This window comes from Hypomesus transpacificus, chromosome 18 (assembly GCF_021917145.1).
Source record: "Hypomesus transpacificus isolate Combined female chromosome 18, fHypTra1, whole genome shotgun sequence".
Lineage (NCBI taxonomy): Eukaryota > Metazoa > Chordata > Actinopteri > Osmeriformes > Osmeridae > Hypomesus > Hypomesus transpacificus.
The window spans coordinates 8,983,718-9,005,919 of NC_061077.1; the positions used below are offsets into that span (position 1 = coordinate 8,983,718).

Sequence of the window (22,202 nt, forward strand, 5' to 3'; positions counted from 1 at the left end):
ACTTTCCCTGGCCTGCAGGGCCAGCCTCTCCTCCCCCCTCCTCCTGGCCTCCTGCAGACGGCTGGTCCACCCTCTCCAGCGGGCCAGGGCGCTACCCAGCAGAGTCTGCCGGAGCTGGGCCCGGGCCAGAGCCATCGTGCTCCTGTGGTGCTGACCGTAGCCCCGCCACGCCACAAACACCCTGCAACGCACACACCATGGACCAGGCTGGTGTTGTAATACTAGTGGTGCTGTGGACAGGAAGAATTCAGTGGTTTGGAATCAATTGTGGTGTGGGCGTATACACACACACACACACACCTGGTGAGTGTGGAGCTAGTGTAGAAGGCTGTGACAGCCTGGAACTGTTTGAAGCGTGCTCTCCAGAGTGTGAAGGCCGAGAGTGTCCTCCGCCTCTCGTCTCTCCTCTGTAGCCAGGCTGTCCTGCTGGCCAGCTGGGCCCGGGCCGCCGCCCCTGGGCCAACACACACCCTCCTCAGCTGGGGAAGGGAGGGAGAAAGTCGGATCAAGCCCACCACATCAAACGACAGATCTAAAGGATGTACGTCAATACACAGACACCCTACTGTGGGTGTTCCATACCTGTCGGTGCCATGCTGAGAAGCCGTGACGGACGAGCGCGGCGCTGTGAAACTGCTCAGCTCTCCTCTGCATCTGGGCCTGTGCCCTCTGACGAACTGAGACCCCTTTCCACTGGCTTAAACAGGAAGTCAGCAACACCGCTTCCTGCGTGAGACAGCTGATGTTAAGAGGACGGAGGATAAAGAGACTGGTTTTCACAGTTGCCTAATGTGCATCAGGCACACAGGAGAAGGTAGATGACATTTATACAGGACATTAATACCCTGTGTTTCTCTGCTTGCAGCCAGCTTTGTGTCTGTCTCCTCCACAGGCTGAAGGTGAGGGCCAGCGATGTCCATCTCCTGATGCATGCCAGCTGACCCGTGAGCTGGCGCCGTGCCCGGCTGGCACAGACGTGCTCTCTCCACTGAGAGAACGCCATGCTGAGGAGGGGGTGCAGCATGCGCGCCGTGGCACGCATGAACAAATCCTGAGACACGTACAGGGGAAAAGGTCTTCCATTACTCTCTTTAGAAGATGATCTACAACACTCAATGTGAACATCTGTCTCTGTCATGTTTGGATGCAGAAAGAAGCAGGTCAACATTGTGTGACTGTGTCTTCAAAAATACATTCTCAATTACAATGACTTGTTGATAAGCTTAAGATCCAGGATATAATGAATGGATAGTTGTATAACTTTGAGGAAATTGGGTACTTGGGAAGCAAGGCAGGTACAGTATATCTGGCAAATGTAAGTCTTCTCACAGACACACATTTACCACTCCAGTGCCTGTAATCCTCGGATCAGATACGGGTGACAGCCTGACAGCATTGAAGAGACAGACAGACAGAGAGGGAGGGAGGGAGGGAGGGAGGGAGGGAGGGAGGGAGGGAGGGAGGGAGGGAGGGAGGGAGGGAGGGAGGGAGGGAGGGAGGGAGGGAGGGAGGGAGGGAGGGAGGGAGGGAGGTGAAGGGACTATCTTCCCTTGACATGTTGTCTCTTAGGATCCACTCTGGAAACCCATGACTGACCTCAACCTTGGTCATCTGCTTCTATCAAATAGGGACTTCTATCAAAAGAATATTTTATTCATTTTTATTTATAAATGTCCTTCTCAAGGCAGTACAGGGTAAAGAAAATAGTCGGTGCCTTTGTAGTTCCCTGATGTCCAAGGCTGCAAGGCTGAATTTCAATGACCATGCTAGAGAACAGGGGCTGTTTAAAATACAGCAGCAGCAAAAACAGGCTTTAATTCAGAAATGACTTGACATGACACTTCAAGTACAGCATATACTTGCACATGTATGAGAGTGAAGTACCTTTAATTGGTGACCTTTTTTTGAATCAGTATTCCTGTGATCCGAGTGTTGATACAGATTGACATTTTGGTGGTCTTCTGCAACATCTGAATGTAAGCTGAAAGAGAAAGAGAGAGACAGAGAGCAAGAGAAAGGTAACCTTGACTAAAGGTGCTGGAAATGCTTTGTATGACAGCTCTCATTCCCAGACTATCTACGATCAAGTACAGTATGCACTGACCTCATGTCTTGAGTGTCCAATGGGGAGGAGGCAAGTACTGACCAATTACGGAGTCCAGAGCTGAAGTTGTGATCCACCTGAAACTTTGATTCACCAAGACAAAAACCAATTGCACTCAAAACCTGCCAAGATTGGAGACTTTAAAGTGAAATCAGAAATAACTAGACTCATCTATCAAACACATGGTCCCTGTATTGGTCTCAGGGCACAGAATAACACAAGATGACAAGTTTTGTGATCATAATCTAACAAGTCCTTTCAGGTTGGCAACACAGGTGACATATAGGAGAACCAGTGGCAGTAGAGCACCTCACGTGTGGACCCCGTGCTGCTCTCCAAGCAAGTGGGGGAGGAGGTGAAGGTGTCGCCCAGCACTGCCAGGCTGGCCCTGAACCGGAGCACCTGGGACTCCTGGACCTCCTCTGCTGCACCATGCCAACATTGGAGCACCAACCTGGCCTGCTTCTGCTGGAAGGCACTGCAGTACAGTCTGAGACAAGGGGAGGGGAAACAGAGAGAGAGAGAGAGAGAGAGAGAGAGAGAGAGAGAGAGAGAGAGAGAGAGAGAGAGAGAGAGCGAAAGAGAGAGAGAGAGAGACAGAGAGAGAGAGAGAGAGAGAGAGAGAGAGAGAGAGAGAGAGAGAGAGAGAGAGAGAGAGAGAGGGGAGAACAAAGTATATTCACAGATCCTCACTATAAGAAGAGAGAGGGAGTGGTGTCAGAAAGAGATGGGTGAATGAGAGATATTGTACCTGGCCCGTGTGACTTTAGTTCTCTGCTTCCTCCAGTTGTGGAAGCTCACCTGGAGCTTCAGACTGTCATACACACTCTCCAGTCTGCCAGTGGCGCTGGGCAACCTGGGAGGCAAGCTCAATGGAGCTGGAATAGTGCCAACAAGATCTTGGAGAAATTAACCCAACATCATTTACTGATTAAAACGGTTTGCAGCTGAAACATCCAGAGTACAGTTGAGTGACTAATCAACAACCTCTGCATGAAAATTAAGAATATAAGCAAAGAGAGAAGGAATTGCCAATGCAGTTTTGCAGAGAGCAGGACTGACTGACAGCCCGCCTCGTTAAGCAGCAGGCAGGGAGCCAACCTGTCTGAGTCTGTGGGCTCGCCGTCCTCCTGGTCTCCAGCAGCTGTGTGAGGAGGTGTGTGTGTCGCACACGCAGCTCCCTGGCCCTCGCCCAGGTCCTCAGAGCGCGCGTGGCTGTCCGGCGCTCTCTCCTGCAGCAGGCACTCAAACACGCCGCCTTTCGCTCGGCAACACCGTGCCAGCCCTTTAGGATCCTGTGAGGGGCAGGACGATGGTCAGCTGAGCGACATACCGTACCACACCACACAAGTAGCTGGGGGAAAATCATGGAGAATCATCAGGGGATCAATTCGACCGAGATGAAGGCCTTTTCCCTGAGCTCACTCTGAGAGTTGTGTCTGTGTGCGTGTCTCCAGCAGGGCCCGTGCCGCTCTCCAGGCGCGTGCTGTTCGACGCCAGCGTGTGAACACCGTCTGCAGTCCCATCCTCTCCAGCAGATGGCGTCCTCCCTGCAGCGCTCTGTGAGCCACTTCCGCCATGGCCTTCCTCTGAAGCCACCTTTCAAATGCCACTAGGAGAGAGAAGCACACTTTGATGTTGATTTATGACTCGCCTGTCCTATTAGGGATGGAGTTTGTGGAATATTGTGCTGACACAAGAGATGTGACCCATAGCCTGGACAGATCTGTTATGCATTTTCTCTCCAGTTGATATTAGGCTTAAGGGTCTGGTTCTGGTTCTGCCTCCCAATTTCAACAGAGGGCTCACAGGGGAGGAAGTGGGAAGCCCAAAGACATCCATCATCCCAATGACTCTAATGCACATTTGATTGGGCGAGGGACCGATGCTTGGCCAATAGCATCTGTTTCCACATCAGCCTGTCCACTGGGCGAGGGAAATCAGGTTTGCTTGACTGTCAGCTGGTCCCAACAAGAGTTTGATTGGCTTTCTGTCAATGGCGAGACAGGTAATATTCTTGTTTGTGAGATGGGATTGGGAATTTGGCATTGATACACCAAACGGCTTTCGGTTGGTTAGGGGTCCAGAGAAAGCTATCTCCACTTGCCTGCTAACGTGTGCCTGGAGAGTACCTGATCAGCCTCCACACATGCACGCTGCAGCCGTGAGCGGTGTGTGTACAGGCGCCAGCACCGGGCCGCCCTCCTGCATGGTGGCATAGAGAGATGGAGAGTGGAAGGGACAGGGAGGGGGTCATGGAGGGGACAACAAACATTTGGGGATAGGGAGTATTGGAGTATCACTGAAAACCAGAGCTGGTCATAAATATTAGCGACTGGGCTTTGGAGAGGTAGACAATATAGAACTGCTATGTGGCTGGATTGGATTGTGTTAAGAGTTGAGCTAAGCTGTAAGTGCTGGAGGGAACCAGAACGGACTTGCTGAGATCTCGTCGACTCTCTTTCCCTCTTCTCCTCTGCTCTGCCTTCTCTCTCCACAGCTGGATGCTGTGCCGCAATAGGCTCTCTTTGTGAATCCCAGCACTCTGATTGGTCAGAACTAACCACATGTCCTCCCTCAGTGTAGCCTGGGCTCGCCACACCCTCCACGTTGCAGCCAGACAGGACCTCCTTAAGAACAAACAGCAAAGCACTCAATCAATATGGTAACGACACGCTAATGAAGCACCTTCTACGTGCTCATCCTCACCACCTGGGATGTGTTACCTGTGATGTTGCGTAGCCTGCTGTGCAGCAGTGCAGGTGGAGCTCCACACGGCGTAGGCCCGTCTCTTCAGCCTGCTCTCCCAGAGCTGGCCTGCCCGCTGCCCCTGTAGCACCATAGCCTGGCAACTCCACCCAGCCTGCCTCCACAGCAGCCAGTGCTTGTACAGCAGAGTCAGACTGGAGATGCAGAGACATCCATTCAAACATGTACATACACACACACACATGTACATACACACGTACGAGCATCTACGGTTAGTAAACACCTACACATCAGCACCGTAGGTCAAACTGCCACCTGAGCAAAAGCAAGTACTATTCCTGTGATTCTGTGAGAGGTGAAAGGTCCAAGGCCTTACTGGTAGTGGATGAGGGCTGCTCTGTGCAGCTGCAGGCCCTGGAGGTGGCTCCGCCAGGCGCAGTAGGCCGTCCTCAGGACCAGAGTATCGCTGGGCGGGGCCAGCCTCCTACGCAGGCTCTTCACCTCGGCCTCACTCTGGACGTCCATGTTGGAGCATCGTCTCTCCTCCACATGCCTCTTCCACTGAGACACAAAGAGGGCGTGTGCTTGGTAGGGGAGTCGGATTGGAAGAGTTAAGTTAGTAGGACTCATTGGAGGGGACGTCTTATCACATTCTAAACTCAACTCTATACGTTTTCCAGAGGGTTTGTTTGTGCTTTATGATTCCCTACAGCTAAAACAAGAGACAACTCCCTGAGGAAATAGACACCACTGGAACGTTGGCAGGAGTTCCAGACTGGCAGTAGTCCCTACCTGTTAAGTATGTATATTATTAATTCTGCAAGTGATTTATAGTGTTTCATCCTGATGGGAAAGAGACTAAATGTAAACAGCATGATTATTTGTAGCATTATGCAGTACTCAAAATGATTAGGAACTGTCATTTGAGTAGGGCTAGGAGTCATTTCTCCTCAGGGACACTGTTTTGGTTACTACTTATTACCTGATGGAAGGCCTTGGCAAGGGTCAGAGCCTCCCTCCTCCTGGCAGCCTGGGCACGGCGTGTCAGGACCATCCGTCTGAGAGCAGACAGGCCGCTGGTCAGTAGGTGCTTCCTATGCTGATGTCTGGCCTGTGCGGATGACTTCCACTGGAGCACCCAGACCCTGAAGCAGCTCTGCTGGAGTCTGAATGTATACAGTTCCAGGAACCTGGACACACACACACCCAAACGGAATGAACTGAGTGAAAATGGAGTTGACCTCTGCCCTGCCTCGCTCTTCACTTCTTGTTGAACAAATCTATTGCCTTTCAGAGGTTTTCGGCTCACTTCTTTTCTTAAGCCTGTGACAGCCAGTGAGTTGTAACAGTGACTTGACCTATGGGCTCCCATGTTCCTTCTTACCTTCTCTCTGTTGTCCCCGCAGGGTTGGAACGGCAAATATCTGTGGCGTCAGGCTTCTGCTCACACAAAGGAAGGGGTTAAGTGCTCAGGGACATCCTCTCGTGTTACGCTTCACACACACAGACACAACATGTATGTGTTTGCCCAAACACTCCCACACTCTTTACATGAACCATAATAACCCAAGGTGTCCACCTACCATAGACATGGACTGAGGCATTACAGACAAGGATTTTCTTGCTGCCCCAGATCTCTCAACACGATACTCAGTAGTAGTGCTTCCTCTCATTGTGTAAATAGGAGAGGCCTGTGAGCGTTCCTCATGTATTGGGTAATAGTGACTCTCGGCTGATGTTGACACAGATGTTTTGCTCTGAGAGCCTCTTTCCACACCTGTGTGACCACCATCTTGTTTGTTTAGATATTTACATTTATTTTGACTTTTCTTTGTACCCATAGAAGCCGTCTTATCTAAATGTACCATTGCAACAAGTCTTTTCTCGCAGAATAGGTTCTGTGCTGTTTCAAAGTTCCTTCTAACATCAGGCACTTCAAATGAAGTCTCCATTCCTCTTGTGTGATAAGGGTGTGCATACAGACTATGCCCACTATCTGATGGGCTTGCCAGTTCCTTTGGCCATTTTGTAACATTATCTGGAAATGCAACCTCTTTTTGTTGACAACTAAGGCTTTCAGGTAAAGGCCACTCCTTGCAAGAGTAGAGATTTGCCCCATATACTTCCAATGGTGTTTTCCATGTTGACTCGCAATGTTTTGTTGAGAATGGTTCACCCGGCATTCCACATTTTGTGAATGCTGCAGTGGCATTCATTACGCTATCTCTTTGAAAATGACGATTGGTCAACTGGTCAACGTTGTAAATATATGGACATTCCGTAGAAAACCCATGCTTGCAGGTATAATTTGTCTTTGTGTCTCCAGGATGACAGTGGAGGACAGAGCTTGATATTTTGGCACTGCAAGACACCGCAGAGTCATGAGTTTCCACATCTAAAGGTGTTATTGTAGCAGATAAGGCAATGTTCCTTGAGGTAGTCTGCCCCTGGGGCTGTAGATCTCCAAATGATAGGCCTATCTCTATGTCCAACATGGACCGATGCAGGCTAGCAGATATCCAGGAAGATTCCACAATGTCTTGAAATGTTGACACATGCTCACTCTGCTTTAGACAGGCATCATTTACACAATGAGCTTCATTGGTGAGTTCTCTTTGATGTCTGTCTAAAGTGCTATGGAAATCAGGGTAGTAAGAAGCACTGCCTGGATAGGTAGAAGTCAGTGAAGCTGGGAAGAATTGTAAAGGCACTTTGTAGACATGATCTTTTACTGCTTTCTCTTGATGTTTGTCACGACATTTCCTATGCTTATACTGATAGGCTCCAACACATCCACCAAGAGCTGAACCATAATGTCGACCAGAATCTGGCCATGTTCTTCTATTCCTATGACCACAGGTATCCTCATCGGTGAAACACTGAGAAGTCTCATGGTTAGCAGAATAGGAGGATATCCCATGATCACCACACCAACTGCTTTTGGTTGCAGTCAAGTATGTGTTGAGATTTAAGACAGTCTCTGGTTGAGAGTAAGCTGATGTGCTCCCAAGTACAACGTCATCCAAGGCTCCTGGGAGTGTGTTTTTGTCATTGCTGAGCATGGACAGGGGCTCAAGTAGATCGTCAACATTTTCCTCACTAACTGACAATGACAGGTTACGTTGGACTTTTGGCTTTCTATGTCCTGAGAGTGGCGATGACTCCCTCCTCCGACCCCTCTGAGAAGTCCAAGCCATTCTGAGAAAATGTAGAAAGACACTAACGTAACACATTTCAGTAGTAACTAATACTCAGTAGGAGGCAATACATTCATAAATTGAACATGACTTCAAACACCAATGCATCTGTCACAATCAGTTTATAAGTAGGTTTTTTTCTTACCACGGTTCGACGCAGGTATCTCAACGGTTCATCTGGGAATCCCAGCGATTGGTCAGTGAAGCTACACTTTGCTCTGGCAGTGCACATATGGTACCCAGGTCTGATAATCGGATCAAATTGAGGATTTAAAGGATTGAAAGCAGGGACTACACTAGTCTTGTCTGCTTTTGGTTATCTCTGTCATTTTACTGACATGTTTCACATCGTTTTAGAAGGTTTTAGGTTACTGCAGTGGAACGAAATTAATGCGTTACACTTGACATTCAACTTTCTTTTTTTTCGGCTGGCTAGCTAGCAAAGTGACATAGCTTATTTTCTGTACCTAGTTAGTCAGGTGGGTTTCACATTTGTTTAATACATTTCCAAACCTGTGCGGCTCCTTCACCATGCCGTGTAGATGTGAGAGAATTCAAAAAATATATATCTATATAAAAAACTAGTAGGCCTACTTCAGTTAACTTGGCTTGACCTTTTTGTCATCAGTCATGTTTCAGTTGAATCAATGAATTACTGAGCGCTCCCAAGGTTGTCATTAAAATAAAGAATATATAAGCCTCCACATAGCAAAAGGATAATGCATATTTTATTATCTGAACAATTTATTACGAACGTAATTTACACCATTTTGTGCACGTTCACATATTTTACAAACACATTACAGACTGATACAATCCAAAAATCATTTTCTATTATAAAAAATAAACGTCTCAATTATTATTGCCAAATGTATAATGCCATTTAGTTCATGTTAAATGTATTTTTTTTTTGCCAGTGTAATGCAGCCAACCAAAGAGGAGTTAATCAGACAGAACATTTGACTGTACAGCTTAGTCCATAACTTAAACAGCTGGAAAAAGGTAAGGCTACGTTTTTACACAAGGCAGCCATATCCAGTTTGTTGCACAAAAAATAATAGACCGATTTTCATGCAGTTTGCTGCTGCTGTAATCCAGTGTTTGTGACAACCCTGGATTGTGTGGTTGTCTGTGCCTAGAAGTTCCTCAGGTAGACTAGTCGATTAGGCTGGAACTTCTCCCGACACAGTGGACACTCCATCTGCAAAGTCCACATCGTTTTAGTCACCAGGTGGTTGTCTCATAGTAGTTCCAACAAATACCTCGATCAATAATACAAGGCTTTCACCTTGGTGTTACACCACTCAGTGATGCACTCCCAGCAGAACAGGTGTCCACAGGGGGTGGAGGTCGAGTGTCTCCTTTCCTCCAGGCATAAGATACAGCGAGAGGGCCGATGGGACACCGTATCTACAGGCTGAGGGGAACTAAACACACACACACTTGATCATAACATGATTCACAACACTCAGATGTAGACGTGATCTACACAAACATCCACACCAAACACTCATGTTCGGGTCATATGTTCATGTTTACAACCAAATGGTTTACTGTTGTTCCAGTCTGAACAGTACCTGGAGGCCAGGTTCCTGTGTAGTTTCCACTCCTGTCTGGCTCTCTGTCTCTGTCTGAAGTTGTTCAGCTGCAGGGCCAGGGTGATAGCCAGCTGCAGCAGGGAGACGACTCCTAGGACCCTGTAACTGTTCCTGATAGCCTGGTCATCACCACTCTCACTCTGCACCCGCAGCTGACAGGACAGAAAAGAAAACCACGTTGTGGGCCTTTCTAACTTTTAAACTCATACAAACAAGCCACACTGCACTAGCATAAACAATATGTCCCTTTACTAACATTAGTTCAGTATCCCCGAAAAGCATGATCTGGGTCAGTATGCTTAGGTAGAGCTTAGACTAAGTATGACAAGGATAAAACAGAATGGCGCCATGAAGTTACCCACATAGCTGATACCCGATGTCCTCTTCCCCAGATGGTAGAAAGCCCCACTGATGTAAAACAGCGCTGCATGGACCCTGTGGAGAATAGTGAGGCCCTGTTGGAGGGCGAACACTGCTGGGACACACGCCTTCCTCTGGGGCTCCGTCAGCTGCCCCACAGCCCTCCGTACCCAGGTCTTCAGCCACACTGCGGGGCTCCAAGGGCTGGATGCAACTCTTCTGCCAGCCCCCTCCTCCCCAGCTTCCAGCTCATTCTCTATACAGATCAGGACCTTGTCGAGGAGGTATGGCACAAATGTATGGAAGAACACCAGGAGACCTCGCCTAGTGCGAGAGGGGATCCGACGCTTGGTGGGGTCCACCTGGACGATGTTGACGTACTCCTCTCCTAATGTCTGGTAACCTGAGCAACACATTGAGAAGATTTGAGCAGCCGCTATCATGCATACCATCTCCAATCTTTCAGTCAGACCAAGAGCTTGTTTGTATGGCACACAATGGTTGCTTGACCTGTCTGTATCAGATGTTTGGTTATACTTGGTTAACTGGGCTGATAGAGAAGAAAGCTTTTACGACTGCCAACTTTAAAATGCACATTCTTAGAAGCTAGAGAAGTGAAGGATATTCACCTGCAAATGTTGTTAAGCCATAATATGCCAGATCTGAAAGCAGTTCAATCTCCTTCCTCCAGTCCAGCCATCTCTTAGATCCTGCACGGGGAGAGAGATGAACAAATATTCTAGCTAAAATGAACTCTCCATCGTGATGGAATGGTATCGCTACCTGAAGCGGCGATATAACCTGACAGAGTATACATACCAGCAAGAGTCTGGAAAGCTTCATTTGCGTTGTTCCTCAGACAGTTCTGATAATATTCATCCTTTTGACTTGAGCGAATTAATTGAGGCTGGTTTGCAGGAACGAGAGGCATCGCTTGGTTGTACCAAGCTAACTGTACAACTCTGGGCAGTACGTACCTACTGTAGTCTTGGAAGTTGGCTAACTAGCTTTGGCAAGTAAGCGGGGAGTTTGCTTACAACATAGTTTAACGAAAACGAAACCATGACATATATTTACATATGGCACATACTTTAGGATTATCGATAGGCACACACTTAAATATCTCATGTAATTTAGAATATTCGACAAGCTATCAAGCTAGCCAACTTCCCGGAAACCTTTGAAATGCATTGACAAGTGTCACTATCTGCTACAGCGTCATCTACCGGCTGGAGGTGTGTTGCGCACTCTGTTGACGCTCAACAAACTACATTTAAAACATTACTATTTGACAATAAAATGATTGTTTTCCTTGCTTGCAACCAACAAAGTTACCTGTGAAACGCGTTAGTTTACTTAGGCGGCAGCTGCGGGCATCCATACATGCGGGATGTTGGGATTTCTGCTACTTCACTTCAGTGGTTCAGATCGTATCTATCTGATAGATCACAATATGTCCACTATGATGGTTGCTCATCCAGGAGCTCCATTGTAAAATACGGAGTACCACAGGGTTCAGTTTTAGGCCCTCTGTTATTTTCACTCTATATGTTGCCTTTAGGAAACATAATTAGAAGTTTTGGGGTAGATTTTCACTGCTATGCAGATGATACTCAGCTATACATGTCTATAAAGCCGGGAGAATTTCCACATGCTATGGAAACCTGTGTTTCCGGGTTGAAAACTTGGATGACTGCAAATTTCCTTCTTCTTAATTCGGATAAAACCGAGGTTCAAATTTTTGGTCCGAAAAAACACCGAAATAATTTATCCCATCTAACCTTAGACTTAGACGGCGTCAAAGTATCTCAAAGCCAGCTGGTAAAAAATCTGGGAGTCACAATGGACCCAGACCTTTCGTTTGAGTACCATATTAAGCAAATCACCAGAACAGCATTTTTCCATCTACGTAATATTGCCAAAATACGAAAATTCCTCTCAAAGGATGATGCTGAAAAACTAATACATGCTTTTGTTACGTCCCGATTGGACTACTGCAATGTGTTGTTCTCTGGCCTCCCAATTACCTACCTAAAAAACTTACAGCGGGTGCAAAATGCTGCTGCTAGACTATTGACTAAAACTAGAAAGTTTGATCATATAACATCGACTCTTATCTCTTTACACTGGCTCCCTATCCAAGCCAGAGCTGATTTCAAAGTTCTACTACTAACTTACAAATCTCTGCATGGATTGGCACCACTGTACCTCTCCGGTCTCCTTGCACCCTATTGCCCCGCAAGGTCTCTAAGATCTCAAAATGCCGGCTATCTGGTAATACCCAAAGTTAAGAAAAAAACTGCTGGAGGTAGGGCGTTCTCATATAGAGCACCTCTTCTTTGGAACAAATTACCCATCTCAATTAAGGAAGCTGATACTGTCTCGACATTTAAAACTAGATTAAAAACGTTCTTGTTTAGTCAATTCTATGATTGTTAAAGGGAAGTATGTGTGTACTTTCTATGTAAACCTGGGATGTGTGCTTGCCTATGTGTGTATCACATGTAACTTTTAAATTTTAATTATAGCTTATGTTCACATTGCCCAGCTAGATGTTACAAATAAAGCAAACCTGTTACTGTATATTGTTAGTATTATTATTATTATAGTTCCGTTGCTGTATATTGTTACTGTTATAGTTTTTATTACTAGTTGGAGACAACGGGGGACTGGCTGTTTTCATCCTTATTCGTATAAGTATAACCTACTTTAGAGTTCTTTCCCCTGGAACAGATTTCATGTTCCAACTGAGGGGGGCTGTCGTTGTTTTGGTGTGTGGGGCTGCATCAAATACCCTTTTTGCTCTGTTAAATTGCTGCACTAGTCCACACTTGACCGGTGGGGATCTCATTCTATTTTGACTGTAACTGTTAGCTGCTCCTGGCATTCTCTAATCCCTGCTCTCCTCTCTGTCCCCCCCCCCCACACATTCCCTGTGGTGTGGGGGGTTTGAGCTGTCAGGACCTGCTTGGTCGTCGGTCTGCCAACGCTGAACCAGGTCGTCACCCGGAATCCAGTCTCCATGACGGCCAACAGCGAGTTTCCCGGTCCCATCCAACGTCTATAAAGCCGAACAATGGATTTTGGTGTTTCAAAACCCATTGACACTGTATGACTATGTTTAGCTTGTGTTCTGCTCCTCTCTCTTACCAACCGTCTCTGGAGGAGGGGATCCCTCTCTGAATTGCTCCTCCCAAGGTTTCTTCCATTTTTTCTCCCGGTGGGAGTTTTTCTGGGAGTTTTTCCTTGTCTTCCTTGAGGGTTTAGGTTGGTTGAGGGGCAGTTCTATGGGCGCATGTGAAGCCCTCTGTGACATGCTTGCGTGTAAAAAGGGCTATACAAATAAATTTGATTTGATTTGATTTGACATGCATCATTTATCAATATCATTTATTGAAAACGGTATCCGACTGCATGGACGCCATCTACAATTGACATGGGAATTTAATGTCTCATAAATTAAGTGGAAATAAATCGTAATTTAGGCTGTAGCATTGATACAGTTAACTTGTGCTGCTCTGTTTACTGTTTAGAGTTGCAGAACCAGTTTCTTTGTCCCATGAATGGAGTTTGCTTATTCGCTCACCGCTAGGTTAGCACCACCTCTATTTCTGCTGCCCACTCTTATTGCACCAGTACCTTATTTCAAAGTTCTCACTGAGATTAGTTTACAACCGTTGGTTGTTAAAAAAAAACTACTTTATTGGTCAGAATACAAACAAGGAAGTCCTTTTACAGTGAAGGAGGAGGTGGAGTTACATTTTCCTCTTCAGCACCAAATTGTGAGATACTTGTGACTTCTTGCAGATGATAGTTTGTAGTCTATGGGGGAAGCAGTATGTGAACGGCTGGACTAAACACTGATCGGCATGGGGAAAACATGAAGTCCTACCTGGAGCACAAAGGTAGACTACCGGAAAGGTACGTAAAGTTACATTTAAGGTAGACCTGCTCAAAGGTACGCTTTGACAATAGCCAAAAAAATACCAATACTATTTATTATTTACAATATTATTCACCCCATACAGTAGGATAAAGAAGACTATAACCTGTCCCATTGGAATTTAGGTAAGACATCTTTGCTCAGTCAAAAAAAAACATACAGAAATATAAACGAATCCGACTACTGATCTGTAATTAAACAAACGGAATAGTATTGGATGATTTGATCCCAGGGATGGAAAGATTAGTCTTTGATGTGTGTTTGTAAAATGACATCCTCAGGAGACCCCACACAATGGGAAGGAAGTGTTGGAGCCAGAGCAACACCTGCAAAAGAGATAGACCACAGTTGTTTTGGTGAAAGGTTAGTTTCCATAGTGAACTCAGGTGACATCTGTTTTAGGGTGCATGTAGACTGAGTCAAGGCTTGAACAGACACTGCCTATTTAATCCTGCCCAACAAGGCAATGTTGTAGACGGTGATTATGATTACAAACTACAGTCACCACACAGACACCCACGCACACACACAAGCACACACACACACACAATCAAACACACTTTCAAAATAGTAAACAAGTTAGGGGAAAGAGTTGAGCTTTGCTGAGCTTTGAGTACTCAAAATCATTATTTAATAGAAGATAATCTTTTAAGCACAAAACTATCTTAAAGCAGTTTGTCTTGCCAAGTTCAGAGCCCGTAGCTCGTATCAGTTCTTGAGAGATATTTGTTTTACATTGTGGCGTCATAAAGTGTCAAATGGTCCCATGCCCAAGGCAGTTCTTAGAGGACTTTGCCCTCCACGTTATGAAGTAAAATGCAACCTTATGTGTGTATGTGTGTTTGTGTCCTGATTGTATGTTTATGAAGGAATAGCTGCAGTTGACTAAGAAATAAGATGTATGTGGGAAGACATGGAGTTTGAGGTCTGCATCAAATAGTTTATTATATTGAATAAAATAATATCAAGTTGGAATAATAGACATAACATTTACATTTAGAACTGTAAAAAAATATCAATATGTTTACATGACAGGAGGGAGTATTATTAGCCTATGATAAACAAAGATCCTTCCTAAAGAATTATATTTCTGTTACTCTGACCTTTTCTGAGTAGTGAATAATTAATTTATCCTCCCACAATTTTGTACATTTCATCTGACTTTGTGTTTGTTTAACCTTTTCAAATACCTTCTTGATAGCTCAACCTGACAGTCTATGTATGCTACTCACGAAGAGGGGAAAATTGACAAAATCCTCATGAAAGTATAACCGACACTTCAGCTGCTTTATCCACCAGAGTTTTTCTTTCTCAATGCCTTATCTAAAACTAAGTTCCTATCTTGATACTCAACAGCCTTATCTAGACAAAACCAAATGTCTGGCTACAGAAGATTTAGATTAATAGATTTCAATTAGATACTTTATTTTCACAAAGACAATGCCAAGAGATTGAAGTTTAATCTAATCTCAGATCTCAACTCGGATATAACAACACGCTACCTTCAACTTTGCTTTGAATCTTATGAAATGCAGACTTTCCCACTCACTAATGAAATACAATTTCTAATGGAGGGTTCAGCTGTTTCAATACCAGATCACAGGCCAACCGTACCCAGATTCCACCTTACCCCACCTAGTATCCCTCCATCCTCTAACCAAGCCCAGGCTTCGCCCTCACATGTCCCGTCTGTGTTGTTGTCGTACAGAGCAGGGAACACCCACTGTGTGGACAAAGCGTGTTCAGATTTCAACTTCCTGAAGCAGCTTTGAGGAGCGCGTGTGTTTCTGAGTCTACTGCTTATGGTAGATTGCTTGTATATGAATGTGTCTGTGTTAAAAGATTGTGCTCTGAAAACGTGTGTGTTTTACAACAAACATAAGCTGACAAGGGAGATAGTGGGCCGGTCGTCACCGTATCTAATTCTCACTGTAAGGGGTAAGTGAAATTGGTGTTTCCCTCTCGCTCACTCTTTCTTTCCTTATCTCTTTGTAATATAATTCATAATAATTCATAAGATAATGCTGTGTATACAGCTATTTCATTTTTTAACAACTTATTCAGAAGCAAAGTGTCCTTTAATTTAACCATGCTTTAGAAATCAGTTGTACCTGTAGCATACCTGTGGTAAAAAATGCTCCATTCAAATAGTATCCACTGTTGGTACAGTGCGGTTTCTTGTAACCCCAACCGCCTTGAATAAGAGGGCTATTTCATTGGAAGAGCCGGTTCCAGATCCTTTTGTGGTGTGTCTTCTGAGCGGTGTAGATTTTCACCCCCTTTCAGCTTTTTAAAGGGTGAGTTTTGAGCACTGAAACTCAACACCCCCACCTGACATTATTCAGATCAAATAAATCCAGCCCCTCTGAAAAGAGGAGGGGGCATCTGAACAAGATGCACCATGGTTGTATTCAACTGAATGAAATGGGCACAACATGAAAGGTTTGTAATGTAGGTTTGCAGAATGATTACTTCTGTCTACAGGATAGCCATAGGATTATCTTCATTGCTCTATGAGCAGGCTTCGTGAATATATCAAATATCTCCCACAGGACAAACAGATTAGCCTGTTGGTCATTGTTGACCCTTTATTAGCAACTGCCATGTGCAGTGTGAGACTCTGATCTGTCTGCTGTTCATCAGTAGGTCTAGCCTCACAGCACCGCAGGCTAAAGGTGCATCCTCACTTGCCGTAAATCATCTTGAAACCAATGTATTTAGTCAAGTAACATTTCCAAGGGTGTCACCTAACAAAATATACGATGCTTCTCTGTGCCAGGAAACTCTGATACAGCGCTTGTTTTCATGTGGCTTCTGATGAACAGACAGGCTATTGAGAATGTCTCAGGGAGTTTTATTGGTGTCTCTTGTAGAAATAGGGCTCCAGACTTACATGTTGGTCTTGGTAAGTACCTCATGGATCATGTCTAGGTCATTGGTTGTATCATGTAACATTTTTACGTGTAACGTTTTTATGAATTATGATGCTAATATCAATGAAAGACACCAGACAAGATTCTCCATTCACATTTCAATCCAATAGAAATAAGAAAAAAAAATCCATTGTGTGTGCCCTGTGAAATAATGGTTCCAGGGAAAGTGAAAGAAAAGGCAATTTTACTGTGGAACTTTAGCTTCCGTCCGTGACTTGTGTTTATTGAGAAACACACACATCAAGCAGTTGGTGTCTGTGTGTGTGACAGACTAAACACACTCAACACCTCTCCTTTACCTGCCTGTTATTCTTTAAATAAGCTACAAACCTATAGTCACTCCAAGACAAAACACAGACATCCTACTGTTCTTCCACAAGGAACACTAAGTCACATAGCAATGCCTCCATTACTAATGCTGCTCATTCAAGATGCCATTGTGGACAGACATGTCTGTCAATGACAATTTATTGCTCTTTATACCTTCATGATGTTATTGTTAAAACAAGTAGTATTGTTATTGTGGATGTGTTAAAGAACAAGCATGAAATGGCATTTCTGCCTGTCCTAACATGCCTGTGGACTACTTGTCCATCCTGAGAACAAGGAGTGTTACTAACATCATAGTAGTACATGTGTGTTAATATGCTCAGGGTCACAGCATTCTTGTACACTCCGAACATTTCCATCGAAATCTGAGGAAGAATGCTGGCTTGTTGCAAGTTTAGGTAAGAGGTGAAAATGTGTTTACTGTCCCTCCTCTAATAGTAAAGTAAACTTCCTGGGCCGGCCTGACGGTTGGTGAGTAAGATCCAAGCTCCTCACCCATGTATGGATGTGTCATACTTTTGGCAAGAGATGCTTGGTGGATTAGATGAGGTGCCTCTGCACATGTGTTCAAAAGACCAACTACCTCACACTCGCGTACCTGTACACACACACACACACACACACACCCCAACATGTCCAGACCTGCACTAAAGTCAACCTCTGCTCACTCTGACCGCCCACCTTCAACAGTTCTGAACATGTTGTGGCCCATCAGCCAGCCAGCCAGCCAGTCAACCCCACAATGCTCATTCCTTGATGCCTGGAGCAGAGCACAGCATCCTCCACTGCCTGTCCTTTTACTGTTTTACCTGGGGACTTCTAGTGGAGTAGTAACAGTGTATCTGATAATCCACACTATCTTTGCTTGGATTAGTTGTTGATAGGTCTGGTGGAAGGTGAAAACACAAAGGTAGGTGAATAGGTTTATGTGGGTTCTAGCTGTCCTTCAGCTGTTGGGTGTTTGCTAAAGAATGGCTTTGCTTGAATCCTGATCTTGTGGATGTGTATTTTGTCAGGAACCTATGTATGAGAAACAGTTGAAAAAAATTATGTACAGTAATGTAACTTAAAGGTAAATGGTTTCTTCATTATTCAGGCTTAGATACAGCAAAGCAAACAGCATTCTAATATCCTGTCTTATCCACCTTAATATTGAATTCAAATGCAACAAGGTTATAGAGAGAGCAAGGAGAGGGGACCAAATTAAAATAGAGTCAGGTACTGTGGCCCCTGAGAGTAGAGTAGCAAAATAATCAGTAGAATTACTAAGTGCTCAAGTGCTAAAAGGATAAATGATAAATTAGTAAAATTGCCTACATCCCCACCTTCACCACTTCTCATTGCTGCTATTTCTTTTACCCAAATTTTTTTGTGTGATAATTATCAGTTACATAGTTGTCCCTGGGTTCAGGGGAGTTTGTGGTATTTGCAAAGTGTAATGAGGAATTGTGTTTACATCCAGTTCTTGTGCACAACTTGCCTCCCTAATCCATTCTGCTTTTCTTCTGTGTCTGAGCTTGTGTTTGGTAACAGACATTCACTTGCTATAAATAGATATTTGAACACCCTCCGAAACTGTGTGGGTCTTTTGAAGATTAAAGGTGTTTTTCCAGTACTTGTTTACTTGGAATAAAATGTAATATTTTATTCTATGTGCCTGTTTTTGCATCTGAGAAGATGCCTAGTTCAATTATTTTGCGCTTCATGAATAACTTGTGATTCAACACTTTTATTACCATATAGCTTCTCCCTTTCTCTGTCTCTTGACTGTGGCTCTCTCTTTCCTATTCTCTGACCCCTATGTTTCTCTTTCATAGGCCTACCCAAATCTTTATTAAAGTTGTGTATGACGTGCTTTTCAGTTCGCAGTAAGTGAATTAGCTTCCTTGACTAGACTCTGTGTGGCCAGATATACTCACATGATTTGTCTTATCCAGAATAAAACGCTAGTTGAAAGAAATAGAACGTGATTTTTCTACAAAACTAAATTAGGTTTGTAGCATGGCACATGGTTTCAGTAAACACGTGCTATGAGACACAAGCTTGGGTTTCTTTTCCTTTCTGTATGTATGATGTGGCCGATACATAGTCAATAACACCAGCAACTGTGAATACAGCATTCGGAAGGAGAAGGGGTTGTTGTAATGTATTTCTGGAATCAGTCCGTGTTTTGGGTATGTATAGTTGTACTGTTATATACCATGCAAGCAGTGATGCAGATGTGCTTGTTTTGTCCTTGGTGTGTTTACATTGTCTGTCTGTGTGGTTCGCAGGTGTCTAGGTCATTGTGGCCTGTCTCCTCCCCAAGCTCCTAGGCTGCACCAGCCTGCCACCAGGCCACCACCAGGCTGCCACCAGGCTGCCACCAGGCCACCACCAGCCTGCCACCAGGCCGCCACCACCCTGCACCAGGCCGCCACCAGCCTGCCACCAGGCCGCCACCAGCCTGCCACCAGGCCGCCACCAGCCTGCACCAGGCCGCCACCAGCCTGCCACCAGCCTGCCACCAGCCTGCCACCAGGCCGCTACCAGGCCGCCACCAGGCTGCCACCAGGCCGCCACCAGGCCGCCACCAGGCCGCCACCAGCCTGCCACCAGGCCGCCACCAGCCTGCACCAGGCCGCCACCAGCCTGCCACCAGCCTGCCACCAGGCCACCACCAGCCTGCCACCAGGCCGCCACCAGGCTGCCACCAGGCCGCCACCAGCCTGCCACCAGCCTTCCACCAGCCTGCCACCAGGCCGCCACCAGCCTGCCACCAGCCTGCCACCAGGCCGCCACCAGCCTGCCACCAGCCTTCCACCAGCCTGCCACCAGGACGCCATTAGCCCGCCACCAGCCTGCCACCAGGCCGCCACCAGCCTGCCACCAGGCTGCCACCCCTCCTACATCTACTGTTCCGCTCTACCTGGAACAAAAGGACTATTGTTATTTTTGTGTTGCCTCTTGGCCCCTGATCGACCACTGACCTGTGGGACTAAACCTGCTACCTGGATACATCCACTGCTTTTCAGAACCACTCATTTTTGGAAGACTCATTCGTTCCGGGGGCATTATGAGACAAGATATTATATCTTGTATTTGCAGTTGCCCTGAATTTGGAATATAATCTTCACGCGAAAGAGTATCATACCTTACTATATAGAGTTGATCGTGCTTAGGGTTGGTCACTTTACCTGGGGTCACCATGGCAACAGACTCTCCCAACCCTTCTCTGAGATCCAGAGTAACCGTGACAACAGATGGTGACTCTTTTGTAAGCACGATCAGTCTTCCATGCAGTCACTTCCTCTCTGCCAACGTCATCAGTGTCGGTGAGTCAACCACTTTTTTGATGTTGATTAAGGACACACTGTGGCCCACTGCTGTATGTGGAAAATATGTGTGAGTTTTATCTGTTGCCTTACCCCAAAACGTACACTGTTATTAACACAACCTAAACTAGGCACAATCTAAACTGTGCTGACAGACATTAGTGATCGCATAGAGGAAGCTTTTGTTTTATCAAAGGAACCTGGGGAATGGAATGATGTGTGTGCGTGCGTGTTATGGGCTTCCTTCACATCTGTCAACGCTGTTGATGATCAGTATCTCTACAGCCGCAGGATAAAGAGCTATTCCATTGAACATGCTTTGCTATTCTGATGTCGTGTGTAGGTGTGTGGGCATTTGTTAATTGATGTTATCACATCTTGTGGTACATATATTGCAGATCAAACAGTAGACCCATCACATACTACCCCTACTCTGCCAGGAAGTTGTTTTGAAGATTAACAGTTTTTAATAGGATATTTATCAGTCACTCATTTGAATGACCTTCTCCCTTGATTGTTCCCAGACATATTGATGTATCAAAGTCAATGAGGTTGTTTACACAATGAAGGGATTTCTCACTGTGTGTTCTCTAAAAGACTTTCTCAATGTCTTTGTGAATCTCCTCATGTCGTGTGATTTCAGCCAGTGCTGTATGTAAGTATAATATTAGCAGAAAATGAGAATGAGCCACAGTCAGCCCTGGGACCAGTCCTTTTCCTGGTTTTCTGTGCTTTCACCACCACTACCATGAAGACCCTTGTTTTGATTTGCAGTGTTTTTATTTCCTGAATTTGTTAAGGTTAGATTCATAGACATTCCCAAAGGTCAAGCGTAGATTCATAGATTCATAGCATGTCATCACGGTGCTCTCACTGAACGAAGCATAACTCAATATGTTACCAAGCCATGGAAGTCAGAAAAGCACGTTGATTTTAATTGTATGCATTTTAAAAAGGACACAAATGTCACTCAGTAAGATGGTTGGAGGAGCTAGCTTGTGCTCTCAGCTTCCGAAGCAGAAACTAGAAGCAAGCCTTCCCTGGACCTGTTCTCAACGTGTATGACACCTGGGTCAGACAGGACACTGCTAACCTGGCTAGTATTCATATCACTAATCACAGACCTGTTGTGAGACTGAATCAGGTTTAATGGATTTGGGCAACTAAAACAGCGGGGTCTTCACATCCCCCTCCTCTCCTGGAGCCGTCTGGACACTCACTAGTAGGGGGAAGGGGGTAGAGGGGAGAGGAGACAGAGAGAGAGAGAGAGGCATGAAAGGAGAGATACAAATGTTCAGCTCAAGATGAAAACAAAATACTCCTTCAGAGTTAAAACGATCATTTGTTCAGTTGATTAGCGACCGCATTTTCCCCGTGAATGCTAAAGTGCGGTTGAGCACGTTTTAGCCATAATGACTTATGAAGCCCTTTTCTTTGTCCAGTATAATTGCTGTACCTCCATGCTCTTTTATGCATCCAGCCTGTACGGCAAGCCCAGAGGGAGAAGCTGGGAAGCTTTGAAGCTGTTCTGTCAAGATTCTTCCAGCAATCTCCAATAAAGTTTGGGCATGATTATTCTCCCCGGTTATGATAGGTGCATGCTGTTTAAAATGCAACATTAAATTGTGATAATGATGCAAACACAAAACACACATTCACACATGCTCATTTGTTTATCCCCTGGTATTTCCACTACAATAAATGGTGTCTGGCA

The 22,202-nt window shown here is 45.4% G+C and overlaps 2 protein-coding genes and 2 long non-coding RNA genes across 4 annotated transcripts in view; 2 read left to right on the top strand and 2 right to left on the bottom strand.

Moving 5' to 3' along the window:
• Positions 1-8,730: 8,730 nt before the first annotated feature.
• pex10 (peroxisomal biogenesis factor 10) lies at positions 8,731-11,314 on the bottom strand. The gene is made up of 6 exons (XM_047040094.1): positions 10,788-11,314; positions 10,598-10,678; positions 9,971-10,371; positions 9,588-9,760; positions 9,299-9,437; positions 8,731-9,211 (listed from the first exon to the last, which is right to left on the bottom strand). Exons 1-6 carry the CDS (start codon positions 10,897-10,899, stop codon positions 9,146-9,148), a joined length of 972 nt encoding a protein of 323 aa, XP_046896050.1. The 5' UTR covers positions 10,900-11,314; the 3' UTR covers positions 8,731-9,145.
• A 2,341-nt stretch (positions 11,315-13,655) lies between these two features.
• On the bottom strand, positions 13,656-16,451 carry LOC124480728. Its single transcript, XR_006957575.1, has 2 exons — positions 16,034-16,451; positions 13,656-14,237 (listed from the first exon to the last, which is right to left on the bottom strand). It is a non-coding gene; the product is annotated as an uncharacterized LOC124480728 (long non-coding RNA).
• Positions 13,790-19,569, top strand: LOC124480727. Its single transcript, XR_006957574.1, has 4 exons — positions 13,790-13,889; positions 13,997-14,036; positions 14,193-14,274; positions 19,448-19,569. It is a non-coding gene; the product is annotated as an uncharacterized LOC124480727 (long non-coding RNA).
• A 413-nt stretch (positions 19,570-19,982) lies between these two features.
• The window catches only part of plch2a (phospholipase C, eta 2a), a 79,986-nt gene continuing 77,766 nt past the window's right edge, over positions 19,983-22,202 (top strand). The window contains exon 1 of the mRNA XM_047039234.1: positions 19,983-20,488. Coding sequence (XP_046895190.1) covers positions 20,362-20,488 — 127 coding nt within the window. The 5' untranslated portion in view covers positions 19,983-20,361. The remainder of the gene's footprint in view (positions 20,489-22,202) is intronic.